The sequence below is a fragment of the Dermacentor albipictus genome, chromosome 3 (assembly GCF_038994185.2).
Source record: "Dermacentor albipictus isolate Rhodes 1998 colony chromosome 3, USDA_Dalb.pri_finalv2, whole genome shotgun sequence".
Lineage (NCBI taxonomy): Eukaryota > Metazoa > Arthropoda > Arachnida > Ixodida > Ixodidae > Dermacentor > Dermacentor albipictus.
In genome coordinates, this window is record NC_091823.1 from 3,515,407 (window position 1) to 3,529,012 (window position 13,606).

General features: G+C 45.3%; 1 protein-coding gene across 4 annotated transcripts in view; it reads right to left on the reverse strand.

Annotated features, from left to right (window-relative positions):
- The window catches only part of ds (dachsous cadherin-related 1), a 169,245-nt gene that overhangs the window by 36,153 nt on the left and 119,486 nt on the right, over positions 1-13,606 (reverse strand). For all 4 annotated transcript variants that reach the window (XM_070534964.1, XM_070534961.1, XM_070534962.1 and 1 more), the window contains 3 exons: positions 11,517-11,659; positions 6,573-6,785; positions 6,094-6,320 (listed from right to left, as the gene is read on the reverse strand). In XM_070534964.1, the coding sequence (XP_070391065.1) occupies positions 6,094-6,320; positions 6,573-6,785; positions 11,517-11,659 (583 nt within the window). The remainder of the gene's footprint in view (positions 1-6,093; positions 6,321-6,572; positions 6,786-11,516; positions 11,660-13,606) is intronic.

The following is a 13,606-nucleotide window of genomic DNA, read 5'->3' on the forward strand; positions in this document are numbered from 1 at the left end:
GCACAACAAGAACAGCAAAAGTCAGTAGCTGTGCCACGCCGTACAGGAAAACAGGGGAAAGCACATGGTTGCCAGCTTCGCTCTAGGCATCACTATGTTTACGGATTTATTTTACATTTTAGAGAAGCAGTGAACATTTTGGATACTTGTATAACAATTTGTTTATTCGAACAACTTTAGGTAATATAGCTTTAGGAGCAATTAAGAGTTAAAAATTTTTGTGTGCGTACGTAAACCAAACAGCTCCCAACGTGCCTTTGGCAGCTTTTGTGAAATACTCGCTAGTGCCCATGTCACACGACCACAACTCCCTTGAGGTCAGACTCCTTTAGGAAGCCGCGTGCGCTGTTAGTTTAATCTCATCTAATCGTTAGTTTTAATCTCATCCAATCACGCTTCAATCTCAGCCGACAACCTTGTAAAGGAAGTGTACAAAATCAAAAACATGAAATTTTATGATGAACACACTCATCAAATCCTTCCCCTCTTTACCCAATTTTCTTCTTGTGAGGACTTTGATGAACACACAGCTTCAAAAGTTGCTGGCCCACAACACTGTTATATCTAAGTAATATTAAGTTATCTGCACAATATTATCACCAAGTCCAAATTTTGCAGAAAAAATTGCCAGCACGGCACTTTAATGTGGTAAGTGGTGTGAAAGAAATGATTAAACATTAAATAAGACTATGCAGCAGCCTCATCAAAAGCTTGATCAATGACCTCCCTGACACAAATCTTTGATCACCTAAACTGCATGACACGCATTGTGTATAAATTATGAGAATTTCCACAATGTTACTGAACAAATCCTTTACTATTTCCAAACACCGAAGAATTATTACAGGTTCTTGGAGAACTTCCCTATCATGGCTTTGATGTCTGGTTTTCACCAAATCACAGACAGAAGAGAGTAGTATGTACAGCAGAACCTCGTTACTACGAACACTGCATGAACAAATTTTTCAGATTAAAAAATTTTTCCATAGGTGACTTCATATGGTTTCAATGTAAAAATATTTCAGTATTACGAGCTTCAGAATACCGAACTTTTCAGAATGACGATCATTATTCAGTTTTCATGTCATGTTAACAACGCCTCAGTACTACGAACTAATATTCCAAGATCTACGGATTCTCAGACTTCCACGCATCCGCCGTGGCAGCTGAAACAGTAAGCTAGCAGACAACAAGGTGCAGAAAGCAGACGTCACGGCGCACAGGTTTGGAAAACTTGAGACAGCACTGAATAAAAATAATGTGGGAGAGAATTTTTAAACTCTATTCCAGAGGTGACGACGCATCGGATTTTGCAAGCACATGCTCTGCCCAGGCAAGTGTCTCCTAGTAACGAAGCTGCATTTCTTCCTTCTTTCGCTCTTCTTTCTGCACATGCCTTTTTCTTTCGCGCTTCTTTCTGCAGCCACACTAACTATGCGCGTGAAGAAATGTAACTTCCGTAGTCGTAGGGATGCCACATGGTCACACTTTTCATTTGCCGGACGGTGTCGTTTATGTACACTTGTGCTTTGGCATACTTCAGGTGTCCACCTCGAGTGAGGCAGTTGCGCTTTCCACAGCAAGGAATTTGAAAAACAAGAAACACTGCGCTTTGGAGGCGACATGGAGCTTCCTTTTTGCAGTAGTTTTCGCAGTGTCAGCATCTGCTTTGTGCGCGCCACTCTTGTATACGATGCTTCAGTGGTGCATGGCAGCGGAATCTATGGAAAATAGCAAGAGCATGGGCCAATAGCCAATGGCAACATCTTTGTGGATAGCTCAAATGGCGACAACTTATGGACTCAGGTGTTGATGGGTGGAATGATTAATTTTGTTGCTTTCACTATAATGACCTCTCAGAATAACGAAAGATTTCTGGCGGTCCCTCATGATTTGTTATTTCGAGATTTGACTGTACTTCAGCAAAACAGAAAATTGGGTGAATTGGTATACACTGATATACGGGCAAGGAGCAATGTAACCTTGAACCAGCATACCACACCACTTTCCTCTTTGCACTGGTATGTGCGAATCGCCACTTCTCATAGCGGCAGCTTGGAACGGTAGCGGCACGGTCCCTAGAATACTAGCAGCAGTGTCACTGTGAATTAGTGCAGTTCTAACATGATCTGTCTGCGATTGCTGCAATGCCAGATGACTCAAGGTCAACAGGCTATCACTCTGCTGTATTTGGCTGCAAAAATAACTTTTGGAAGTGAACGTGAAGTGTATCTTCAACCATGGCGACTCTGTGGACTCCATTGCTACAGTTGCAGACAAACATCGGCTTTGGTTTGCTAGCATAAACAGAATGCACTTGACGCCATCAGCATTGTCGTGTATATGTTCAAAAGAATTTGTTTCCAGTGAGTGCATGGCAATGAAATCGGCACCCGTGATCAAACTGGGATATGAACGAAAGGTATGTATTCGAGTTGAACTAATGCCAATGGACGAAGTAAACCATTTCTTTGTGAACGTACATTAAAGTTATTCTTTTCAACTTATCATATTTGGCAACCAACATTTATGTGGAAGTTGACTGGGGATGTATTATGAAAAGAGTACATGCCGACAAAGAAAACTAAGGTGTGTTCTTTCTCATTCTGTAACCAAAGCCATGCCTACTGTGTGGCAGGTACCCCTAGATCATGTGAGTTCTTCCTTGATTCTGAATATCATCAGGAACCTGTCTGTCCGATGTGGCATATCACGCACTGTTATAACTCGAGAAAATAAAGTAGCTGTTGGAGAGAGTTTGTTTTTCGTCTCCCTTCAGTTGGCGAGGTGTGTTTGCACAGGCACTACTTGAGACTTAAAGAATGCGCATATTTGCGGTGACTGTCACCGGGCCGTTTTATCAAGCACTCCATGTTAGTGGCCCTTCTGGTCGAGTTATTTTACAGTTCTTTATTTTGTAAAGATTGATGCCCGGGTGAAAGATAAACAATGCTTAGAAAATCGTACAGTGAAAATTTGAGAAGCATGAAAGCTAGCAAAATGTGTTTCCTTGGAGCTTTGCTAGTTACCTGGATTGGAATGTACGCTGGTGTGGTACACTGCATGGCACATGGAGACAACTCTGACTGTTGTCATCTAAGTGATACCTTAATAAAGTTCAAGGCTAGACATACAATAATAACACATAGCATGTGGGTTACGTATTGACAATGTTCAGACTTGACTCGCCTCCAATTTTAATCACGAGCAGAGCTGCCCCTAGGCACCTTCATAACGACATGGTACGAAGTTACCCAATAGCAAAAACTTGTCAAGACTTCGCAGGAAAACATGAAAACTTGCCACTCATTGTCAACAGCACGCTCACTACGCACGCTCTAGCGTGCTGTCACATACCAGCTTGGTGCCAGACAATAGATGGCGCCTTGATCGCAAAATGGCAGTGCCCTCAATAAAACAGTCTATAGATTTACCATACTGAGCTATTTGGTATTCCCTTCGGATAAAATTTCAGTATTCAGAATTTTTGAGTTACTTGGAAAATATGAATATGAATAGGAAAAATTATGCGTGGCTCTGCTATCGCAAACACTGGATACCAGCGGAGATGGGGGTAGTTAAGGCTTCAGAAAAATCCATGCAGTCATCCTCTGTGGGGGGCTTCGGTTGGAACGGCGTGCCATTTGAGGCACCTGCCACTACAGAAGCGATTTGTTGAGACCGCATATGCGTCAGTGTCTTGTGCCAGCTGCTGCAACGGTGTGATGTGGCGGCAACTGCCGCACCTTAGCTCTGATGCATGCTAGCTCCGATGCCGTGTAGCTAGTAGCTTGTTGAAATCTTCCGAAGCGAGCGTGCGGGTTTTCATCGGACAGCAATGACGTCACACTACCTGTGTCCCCGTTGCGTCGCTCCTTCTCCCCCGCTAGGCTCCACGCACCCTAACCGCGTCGCTATGCTGTGCGATGTTATTTTTATACTCTGCTTTCGTTCTCTCTTGGTGAAGCTGCGAATGAGAAGAGAAACCCAACGCAGTTCTAACAGCTTCACTGTAAAAAACATACAATCAACAGGTTCAGTTCCAAAGAGCAAGTCGCAGTGCCATTGACATGGCTCATAGCCAAGACAAGTAAAAAACGAAGCAACACTGAGCCACTGTGCCGCCAATCCAAGTTTCGGATTTCATGCGGTGTTGGAAAATCTGGAACACTGAGTCATTTAAGTTGCCCTGCGTATCTTCACTTTCCTTGGCAATGTCATTTTTCAGCAACCAAACCATAAGCGCTGATAAGGCCTAACAGCCAAGGCAGTGTCGCCATGACAAACATTTGCCGAACCTGCTGCTTATCGAGTGGCTCAATGGTGACTGCGCAAGAGATTATCCACACGGGATAGATTAAGGGCCATAGAAGCAGCGTGTGGGTCTACAGGCGATTAGCCGTAAATGGGAGTGTGTGTTAAGTTCGTCTGTGCACTTACTAGACGGAATGGATTAAGCAGATAGAATGCACCAAGCCTAAACTGCCGGTTCAGTGCAGCTGGTGCAGTGAAGGTCGTGTGAGACTTCAGCACTTCGTGGAATAGCGATGATTCGTGACTTGCATTGAACTATGTGGGGGGCAAACGTGAAATGCTCCCACGTGCACCGTCATCACAAAATTCAAGTAGACTGAACCCCAACACTGAGCAGAAGCCTGTAAATGAAGTTTCTTTAAATAAATTTTACTAAAAATTTAGCAATTGGTAACTTCTTCTCGTTACGCCTATTAATTAATTTCATGATTGGCTTTATGCCTGCAATACCACATGGTGGTACAGCCATTAAAGGTTTTCTGCAAAGACCACAACTATTCACTTCGAGCCAAAAAATTAATATTTGCATTAACCTAGTTATAGCAAATGCTGAAACATTATTTGTCACCAAAATAACTGAGGAGTCTTTCCTTGAAATGAGTCAAATCCACTTAAGCAGAATTTGAGAAAAACTAAAAAAATTTTTATCAGACCAAAATGAAACACTATCTAGGCAATTACATGCATATGAAAGCTTTTATACGTTAGATAGAGCAACCTTATAGCTACAAGTAATGAAACATTATGCAGCGCGTTTGACTAATATTAAGATGTAAAGTTGAGGTTCGACTCCAATTTCAAACAGACAATTTGATGTGGTTTACGCCCAAAAACTGTTGAAAACGACTTTCAAAAAGAAGGTCTGATGTGGTTTCAGTAGAGAAGCCATTAGAGCATTGGCAATTAAGGGAGCTGCTATGCTTCATGAACACTGGGAATATTACTTGGAGAGAGCAAATCCGTCTGCTTGAAAGCATAGGGAGCTTCCTTTGTAATCTTTCACAGGGCCTTTTTCTTGAGCAGAAATGAAGGCTGCAATAAAATAAGGTACACAAATTGCAATGAGACTGCCATGTTGCATCGATCACATAGTATAGAAAGCGCTCCCCTATTGGGCAAGTGGATTTGGTTTATTTTCATTTGAATGCCTGCAGGATCTGGCTCATTTTTGATAAAAAATATGATGTTTGCACATGGTTTGCTTGCCTGATTTGACCAATTTCATTGCAATATTTTTTCTAGAGGAAAGCTACCTAGTTTGTTTTGTGATTACAGCTCTATTTCACATAGTTTCAGTTTGTGAATATGGCTCATATTGTGTTAAAAAACAAACAAACTCACATACAAAGTAATACTATTTGAACTCTTTAAATTACTTTCGCTTTGAATTCAATTCAAGCTTAAAATTTATCATTTGCCTATCCCTAATGTTTTCACAATGGGTAAGGCCAGAAAAGGGCCAGGTTTGAAAACACTGGGCCGGGATCAAGCGGGCCAGCTCATTACCCTTTCAAGCTCAGGCCTGGCGTGGGCCAGAGCAGATGGCCCATGCAGTGCTCTGGAACAATGGACTAAAGCTCTAGTTATTACTTGCACTACTGCATTGGATCCTTCCCTTAAATTTTTTATTTTGGCTGCCTAATTAGTGGGGCATTTTATGCCCCCTTCTTCGCACCTAAAAAAAGAGTGGCTGGTGACTTCATTTTGCTCTCAGTATACTATATCTGTGCCTTTCCTTGTAGACTGGCAGTTTTTGTAAGTACAACAGAGAGAACTAGCCTGAGCGACAAAGGTTCCACGAGGGCGCCCTTCCCAGACAGAGGCCACATAGCGCTCTAGGGAGAAGCGTGGTGAATTGTCATTCTGGTCCAGCAGTTGCACCAACAGCCGGGCATGGCCATGCAGCATGGCCCCTGAAGGTGTCTCTGCATGGGCCCACAGTGGCAGCTCCAGCTCGGGGCGCTCCTCATAGTCCAGCTGCTGGGAATCCCGCACACGCACAGTGCCTGCACAACACACAGAAACTGTGTTTGCGCACTAGAGTAACCAGGACCACATAGCAATGAGCTGCATTCAAGGCGCCAATGCCCTTTGTGCTCGAAGCCTTAAAACCTTCTTCAAGTTGGGGTCTACAACCTTACCAGCATTGCCAAGTGGGAAAGCCAGAGTTTTGCTATTGTCAATTGGCTAAGCAGGGCAGAGCATGTTCAACAAAGCTATCAATAGCCAAACAGACTTGTCATCTATTGCAAGCTCACCACTGGTTGGGTGGATCACAAATGGCCCATGATCCTGGTCAGGCCCTAGGCTGTAAGTGACAGCCAGGCCAGGCTGGTTGCTGGCTGAGGCATGAACCTGCACCACTTTTGAACCTGTGGCAGCTGCCCCCTCAGGCAGCTTTGCCACATAGGTTGCATTCGAGAACTCCAGCCGTGGGCCTGCCACGGGCCCTACCCACACTTCCAGTACTCCTGCAAACACAACAAAACCAGGCCAAACATTCAACTGAGTAGAGCTTCACTCACGTTCACCTCTTCCACAGGTGGCAACAAACACTATGTGAACAGTGTTATAACAGTGTAACCAGCAATGTACTACATTAGAACCCCGTTGATACATTTCTAAAGGGACCGAAAAAAGAATGAAAAAAGAAACGTAACAGCGAGGAAGGACGCAAGTCACCACAGCAACATAAGAAACAGCTCTGAATCGCTGCCAGTACAGTTATTAGATGTCTCAGCACACTTACTGTGACTGGGGATGATGTGTGTGCATTAAGAGACACATACAATGTTTCGTGACTGTGGCGATCAAAGAATATATTTCAACAAGTGATCAATGGTTTGCTTTGTTGCAAAGTACCGATTTCTAACGTAATGACTGTTTGTTACAACGTACCTGTTGCTTGTTACAACATGCGAGAGCAAATTTCCCTCCGCACAGCTAAATTTGCATGACTGCTGCTTTCAAACACAACGTAAGATGCGAGAACATTGCAGAATGCTGGCATATCAAAATGGGAACATAATCCATGGGAGTCAATGAGATTTATGTCAGGACCGTGAAAATGCAACATAGCAGCTGGGAAAACACAACAGCCACGAACGTATCAATAATGTTACACTGTACATGTTTCTGATCAAGCAATCTATCCTTTGCTTGTATTTCCTACCTCAGTAGACAATTTATTGAATAATGTTTTGTCCTTTTGCTTGTGCTGCATGTAAATGCAATGCAGTACTATATTTGAACCTTCTAGCAAAAATTTTAGCATCTTGCCATTCATGTAAAACATGGAGGAAGAAAAAGAAAAGCAAGAAGGGGCTCCAATGGTCCCAGGTGCATTGCAAGAAGAACGCCAAAGTCACATGTCATATTAGGATTCATTGTCCTCGTTTATGGAGCAAATAGCAATGGCAGCTGTAGACCGACCAGCACGACGGCTGGCATTTATGTACCTGAGGGAGCCCAGCCATGTTTTTTTTTTTTTTTCAAGCCTCGCCCACTGCCGTTCGCCCTAAAGGACGGGATCATCCAGGAGTTGCAACGGTTACAGCAAGAGGGCATCCTGGTGCCCGTCAAGACGTCTGAACGGGCCACTCCCATCGTACCAGTCCTCAAGCAAGATGGCAGTGTCAGGATCTGTGGGGATTTCAAGGTTACCGTCACTACCGTCGAGAAGTACTCGTTGCCCCGGATTGAAGATCTCTGGTCAGTGTTGTCCGGTCGGCATAATTTCACCAAGCTCGAATCAAGAGATGCTTACCAGCAGCTGGTGCTTCAGGATGCCTCCCGGAAGTATGTCACAATACGACAACTTTGGGGCTCTTCCAGTACATGCGCTTACCATTTGGCGTGGCCTCAGCCCCAGCCATATTTCAGAGGGAGATGGACAACCTCTTCAGGGGCATGAGGCACGTAGTGGTGTACTTGGATGACATCCTTGTTACTGGCAGCGACGACAGGGACCACCTGCAGAACCTACACAATGTCCTGGCACGGCTGCAGGATGCTGGTCGCAAGCCAAAGCTGGAAAAGTGGATTTTCCTGGCCCCCAGTGATGAGTACATGGGACATGTCATTTCCCAGGCTGGCCTAGCGCTGGTTCCCCACAAAGTTGATGCTGATGCTGTGCTCAAGGCGCCTAAGTCCCAGAACAAGAAGGAGCTTGAGAGCTACCTCGACCTCATCAACCTCTACAGGAGTTTCCTGCCGAACCTGTCAGAGCATGCTTCGAGATGGTCGGCAATGGATCTGGAAGAAGGAGCAGGACTGGGCCTTTCAGCGCAGCAAGGAGCTAATCACCAAGGCTCCAGTGCTAGTACACTTCGATCCTGCCACGCCTGTCGTCCTGACCGTAGATGCGTTACCGTACGGCATGGGAGCCGTCCTGGTGGCACCGGAACAAGGATGGCCAGGAACGCCCTGTGTCATTTGCTTTATGCTGCAGAGCAATGCTACAGTCAGCTAGACTAGGAAGACCCTCATGTTCAGTGTTGAACGCTTCCACCAGTATCTGTGGGGCCGGAAGTTCGAGGCGGTCACGGATCACAAGTCGCTGTTGGGGCTGCTGGGGCCTGACAACGCAGTTCCCGTGCAGGCATCAATTCGAGTGGTACGCTGGGCCTTAGAGGCTGGCGGCTTACAGTTACCAGCTGGTTTACCATCCGGGAAAGGACCTGGAACCTGCTGATGCCTTGAGCCACCTGCCCCTGCCTGAGGTGCCTGATGCTGTTCCAGAACCTGCTGAAGTGTTTATGCTGGAGCACGCATATCCGGAGGCACTCTTCAGATCCGCGGTGTCGCAAGCGACCAGCCAGGACCCAGTCCTGTCTCAGGTGGTCAAGGCGGTGTCCGGTGGGGAGGAATTGGTCCAGCAGGCCTATAGCCACAAGGCCGCCGAGCTCAGTTTGTAACAGGGCTGCCTACTGTAGTGTTCCAGGGTGGTGATCCCAGAAAGTCTCCGGTCCAGGGACCTGCACTTGCTGCAAATGGGTCATCCTGGCGTGGAAAAGACCAAGATGGTGGCCCGGTCACATGTTTGGTGGTCTGGCCTGGATCAGGATATCGCTCACATGGTGCAGATCTGCCAAATCTGCCAGGAGCATCAGCAGGCCTCACGTCATGTGGAAATCAGCCCCTGGCCGTTCCAACAGAGACCCTGGTCTCGCCTACATGTGAATTTTGGGGGGCCCTTCAAGGGCCATTACTTCCTGGTGGTGGTTGATGCCTTTTCAAAGTAGGTGGAGGTTCTACCGGTCACCACTCCATCAGCAGGCGCGACTATTGCAGCACTACAGCAGGTCTTTGCTGCCCAGGGGTTGCCGGACGTCATCATGTCTGACAATGGTCTTGCTTTTGTCAGCACCAAGTACCTGACCTGGCTGACGAATTAGCAAGTTTCCAGCTTCCAGCTAGCAAGTTTGACTTACTAGCTGGAAGTGGGGCTCTCCCAAGAGGAAGGGCATGCAGGCTTCAGTTTGAAATTACGGCCGTTTTTGTACTGTGCATGGACGATGATAAACGATGACCCACAATCGACGCGCGTTGAGCTGTGCATTAGGCAAGCATAATATGCATCCGCAGTCTCATCCATCACAAAGCTTCAAGTACTTAAATTTTCTTTTATTGGACCACAACACTGAGCAAAAGTCGGTAAACAAATTTTCCACTACTGGCATTCCAAAAAACAACAACAATGAAATCAATTTTTCATTGCAATTCGTTTTTTTTTACCTCCCCGATTATTTGGACATTTTCGTGGCATTTTATGTATCCAAAAAGATATGTCAGTAATTGTGAATGTGTTAAGTCAACTTATTTCAGCCTTTCTTTTGTACAGAAACAGAAGAACGCTAGGACGAGAACAAAAACTTGCTAAGCTGCAGACTGACTGTGTGCTTGCCCCATTACTTGGCAGAGACAATATATTTGAATAACGAACAAAATTTTTTTTTCAGAGATTTCGAATGATCACACAAAAAAGAAAAAGGGAAAAGAAGGAATGCAAAGCACATCACATACTCCAAACTGAGCCGTCTGTGGCAGCATTGTTTTGCATAAAAATCTGAGCACAGTTCGGGGCTTCACTGAATATCCATAAGCCTACCTCGTGTAAGGCCCGCACCCAGTAAAAATCAGAAAAAAGTGTGGGCGTCACACGAGTAAATACGACATACGGTAGGCTTCTGTTCATTAGACTAGTCAGTTCAATTTTTTGGGTTTAACTTGATCTCTACCGAAGGGCCCGGCCAGCATCCATGAATTTCTATGGGCTGAAACTTTGGTTATTTTGATCCTAAAGTTGGCTTAGTTGACATTAGTTTGCCAGTTTGGACACATATAAAACGGGCGTGCGTACGATTTGAGGGCATGTTAAGCCTATTTCACCTGGTGTGAACGTGACTGCGTTTTCGCACTTGCGGCAAATAGGCCGTCGGACCTTTTGTGCGTGTGATTTTTCTATGTTCATAGTACTGAACTTCTTTGCAAAAATGCACATGCAGCAAGGACGGGGAACCAATCACAACATGGATTGTAGAAATGTTACTGTGGCCTTCCTACATAAATTTTTTTTTGATGAAGTAACACACTCAAACAGAAAAAAACTTTAACGATAACACCTTCTAAGTTGCTTTACTTTGTTCTTACTGAAGCTAACTGACGTCAAGAACAATTCAGACCTCTGCTAGGTGCTCGCAAATGTGAAAATCGCAGCTGCCGCGCTCGGTGCATGTGAAACGGTAATGTGAAGTTCGCATTTACGGAAATCATAGCTGCAAAAAACGCAGTGTAATATCGCACCATGTAAACCAAGCTTTAGGCTAGGGCAAATACTTCCAAATGAATAAACAATGAGTTTGGCATATTTTTTTTCTGCATCTTGTTTAATTAGACCAGCTGGATAATTTGAACAATTTTGTTGGTCCCGTCAAAGTTAAATTAACGGAAGTTGACTATTTCTTTTCTGTTTTCCATAGTTATCTAAATGGTGGCAAGGTCCTAGGGCATGAGGAATGGCCAGCATAAGTTCAGCAGCAAGGAACTTATTGCAGGAAGTGTACTTCCTACAGCCTAGTTAGTTTTGAGAGGTAGTGTGACCTCAAAGAACAACGGGCGTAATCTACAAGATTACTAGTGGATGGATAGCTTTGAATAAACCCTTTCAAGTCGAATAACAGTCGCCATTGCAGAGCACCCACCACTGGCCATGCGGGAGGGCCGACCACGATCTCGAGCCACCAAGTCCAGGTGCAGCAGCTGACCACTGTCGGCCACCAAACTTGCAGCCACTGTCACCAGTCCGGTGTCCATGTCGAGGTGCAGCTTGCCACCACTCGGTGTGCTGCAATGGAAGCAGCACAACTTGTCTCGCACATCTTTTCTTCATAATGACAATAGTACAATAATGTCCAACGAGTTATCTATAAAGATTTGATCTTTTAGCCAGACAACAGTTCGGTTTTCTAGCCAACTAGTTCGGTGAACTAGCTTATGCTGAGTTTACAGAATATACTCAAAATTCTCTTTGTGTTGGCCTCTATGCTGTAGTTCTATGCATCAATCTCACAAAAGCATTCAGTATGATTAATAATGAAATCTTTAGTTTAAAACTTGGCATCTCTCGAAATCACTGGCCCTGTGTTAAGCCTTATTCGTAACTATCTTAAAGGGCCCCTCCCCAGGCCACATAGCAAATTTCGGTTATATGCTGGAAGTTCTTACATGCCCTCTAAGGAGTATTCTACTGCAAGAATTCTTCACTTTGGTTCATTAACAGCCGAGATAGAAATATCTCAGTGCCGCGAACCCATGATTTCAAGAGGCCAGTGTCACTGCCAACATAATGCTCTCTCCACTTGCTCCCGTGCACAACCTACTGAAACTTCAGACTTGCACAGATAACTGACTTCTATGGGAGTCGCCTGTGCCCAGTCTCGTTCAACCATTGGCCGCTGGGGTCGCTTTCAGGATCTGTTTGTCTGCTACTCTACGGTTGATTAGGACGGAATTGTAATTAGAACTATGGCTGTTACGTTGTGATGAACTGCTTGCATAGTTGATTTTTGCAAACACAATGACAGTGATGTCACAAGGCTTTGATAATTCACTTGGCTCCAAATGCCGGGACCTGAAGAATGCTAGTGCGTGTAGTCAGCTACTTTAGAAAATAAGTGTTAAATAGCCACTCCTACTGCCCTTTTCACAGTGACAAGCCGCACAGCTCTTGCACATTAGGTGACAATGTTTATAGAGTTTGTAAACTTCAAAACAATCTCATTGTTTACATTGTAAAGTTCAGATCTGCGTGTTTTAGAAACTGAAAATCGCCATAACATTCTATGACAGAATGATTACCACTCATTTTATAACTCTTAAAAGTTGCCTGCGAGTGTGTCAAAAGTTCATAAAGAGAACTGTACGCATACCAGCTTCACTGCGTACTGATCTTTCGGACCACCGTTATGCTGCTGCTGTACCACGCAGAAAAAGCTAGCATTGCAGTTTGGAAAGACTGCAGAGACATAAGGCCTGCAGTGCAGCATGTTTCAAAGCGATGGGATCCCTTTTGCAAGCTTTCAGCTCACCTAGACATCAAATAATATTAACTACTGTGGGGATGCGCGACTCTCATGCGTCCCCTTATATCTTGCTTTCCCGCATAACTCCCGTCTCCTGCAGTGCGGCTTCGCCGCGTGGCCTGGCGTCCGCGGAGGTTGGAGTGGTTGAAGTGCAGTGCGAGAGATGGCGCGAGTGTTGCGCTGCTAACGCCGCCTCACGGCGGGGTTACTTGGGCGCGGGAAAGACAAGGCTCTTTGGCTGCGGATTGGCGTACGCCGCGGACGTGCCGTGTGCGCGCCGATCCATGCTTTTGTGAGACCATCTTGCATGGCCTCCTTCGAACGCGCCACCGTTCGCGTGACCGTACGCACGAATGATTAGGCGTTGGGATCCAGCATGGGGGCGAACATATTCGCTCGCTATCCGGTCACGGTGAGTCGGACTTTCTAGATTTGTCGCGTGCCAATCGGCATGTTTTGGGGATAGCAACTCGTCTAGCAGGCATTGATCTATGAAAGGTGCAATAAATGCCCTTGGGATTGTTTGCACTACTGTGTTGTCGTTCCTTTGTCCCAAGAGCATGGGTGTGAGAACTCCACACTACGCTCGCCTTTCCTTGAAGCAGACTCGATCAATTTCTTGCACACATTAGGTGCAGGAATTATTACTTGCTAAAGCTTTTACCAGATCCTCTGCCTTTCATTACAGCACAAAGCAGTAAATCCTAATA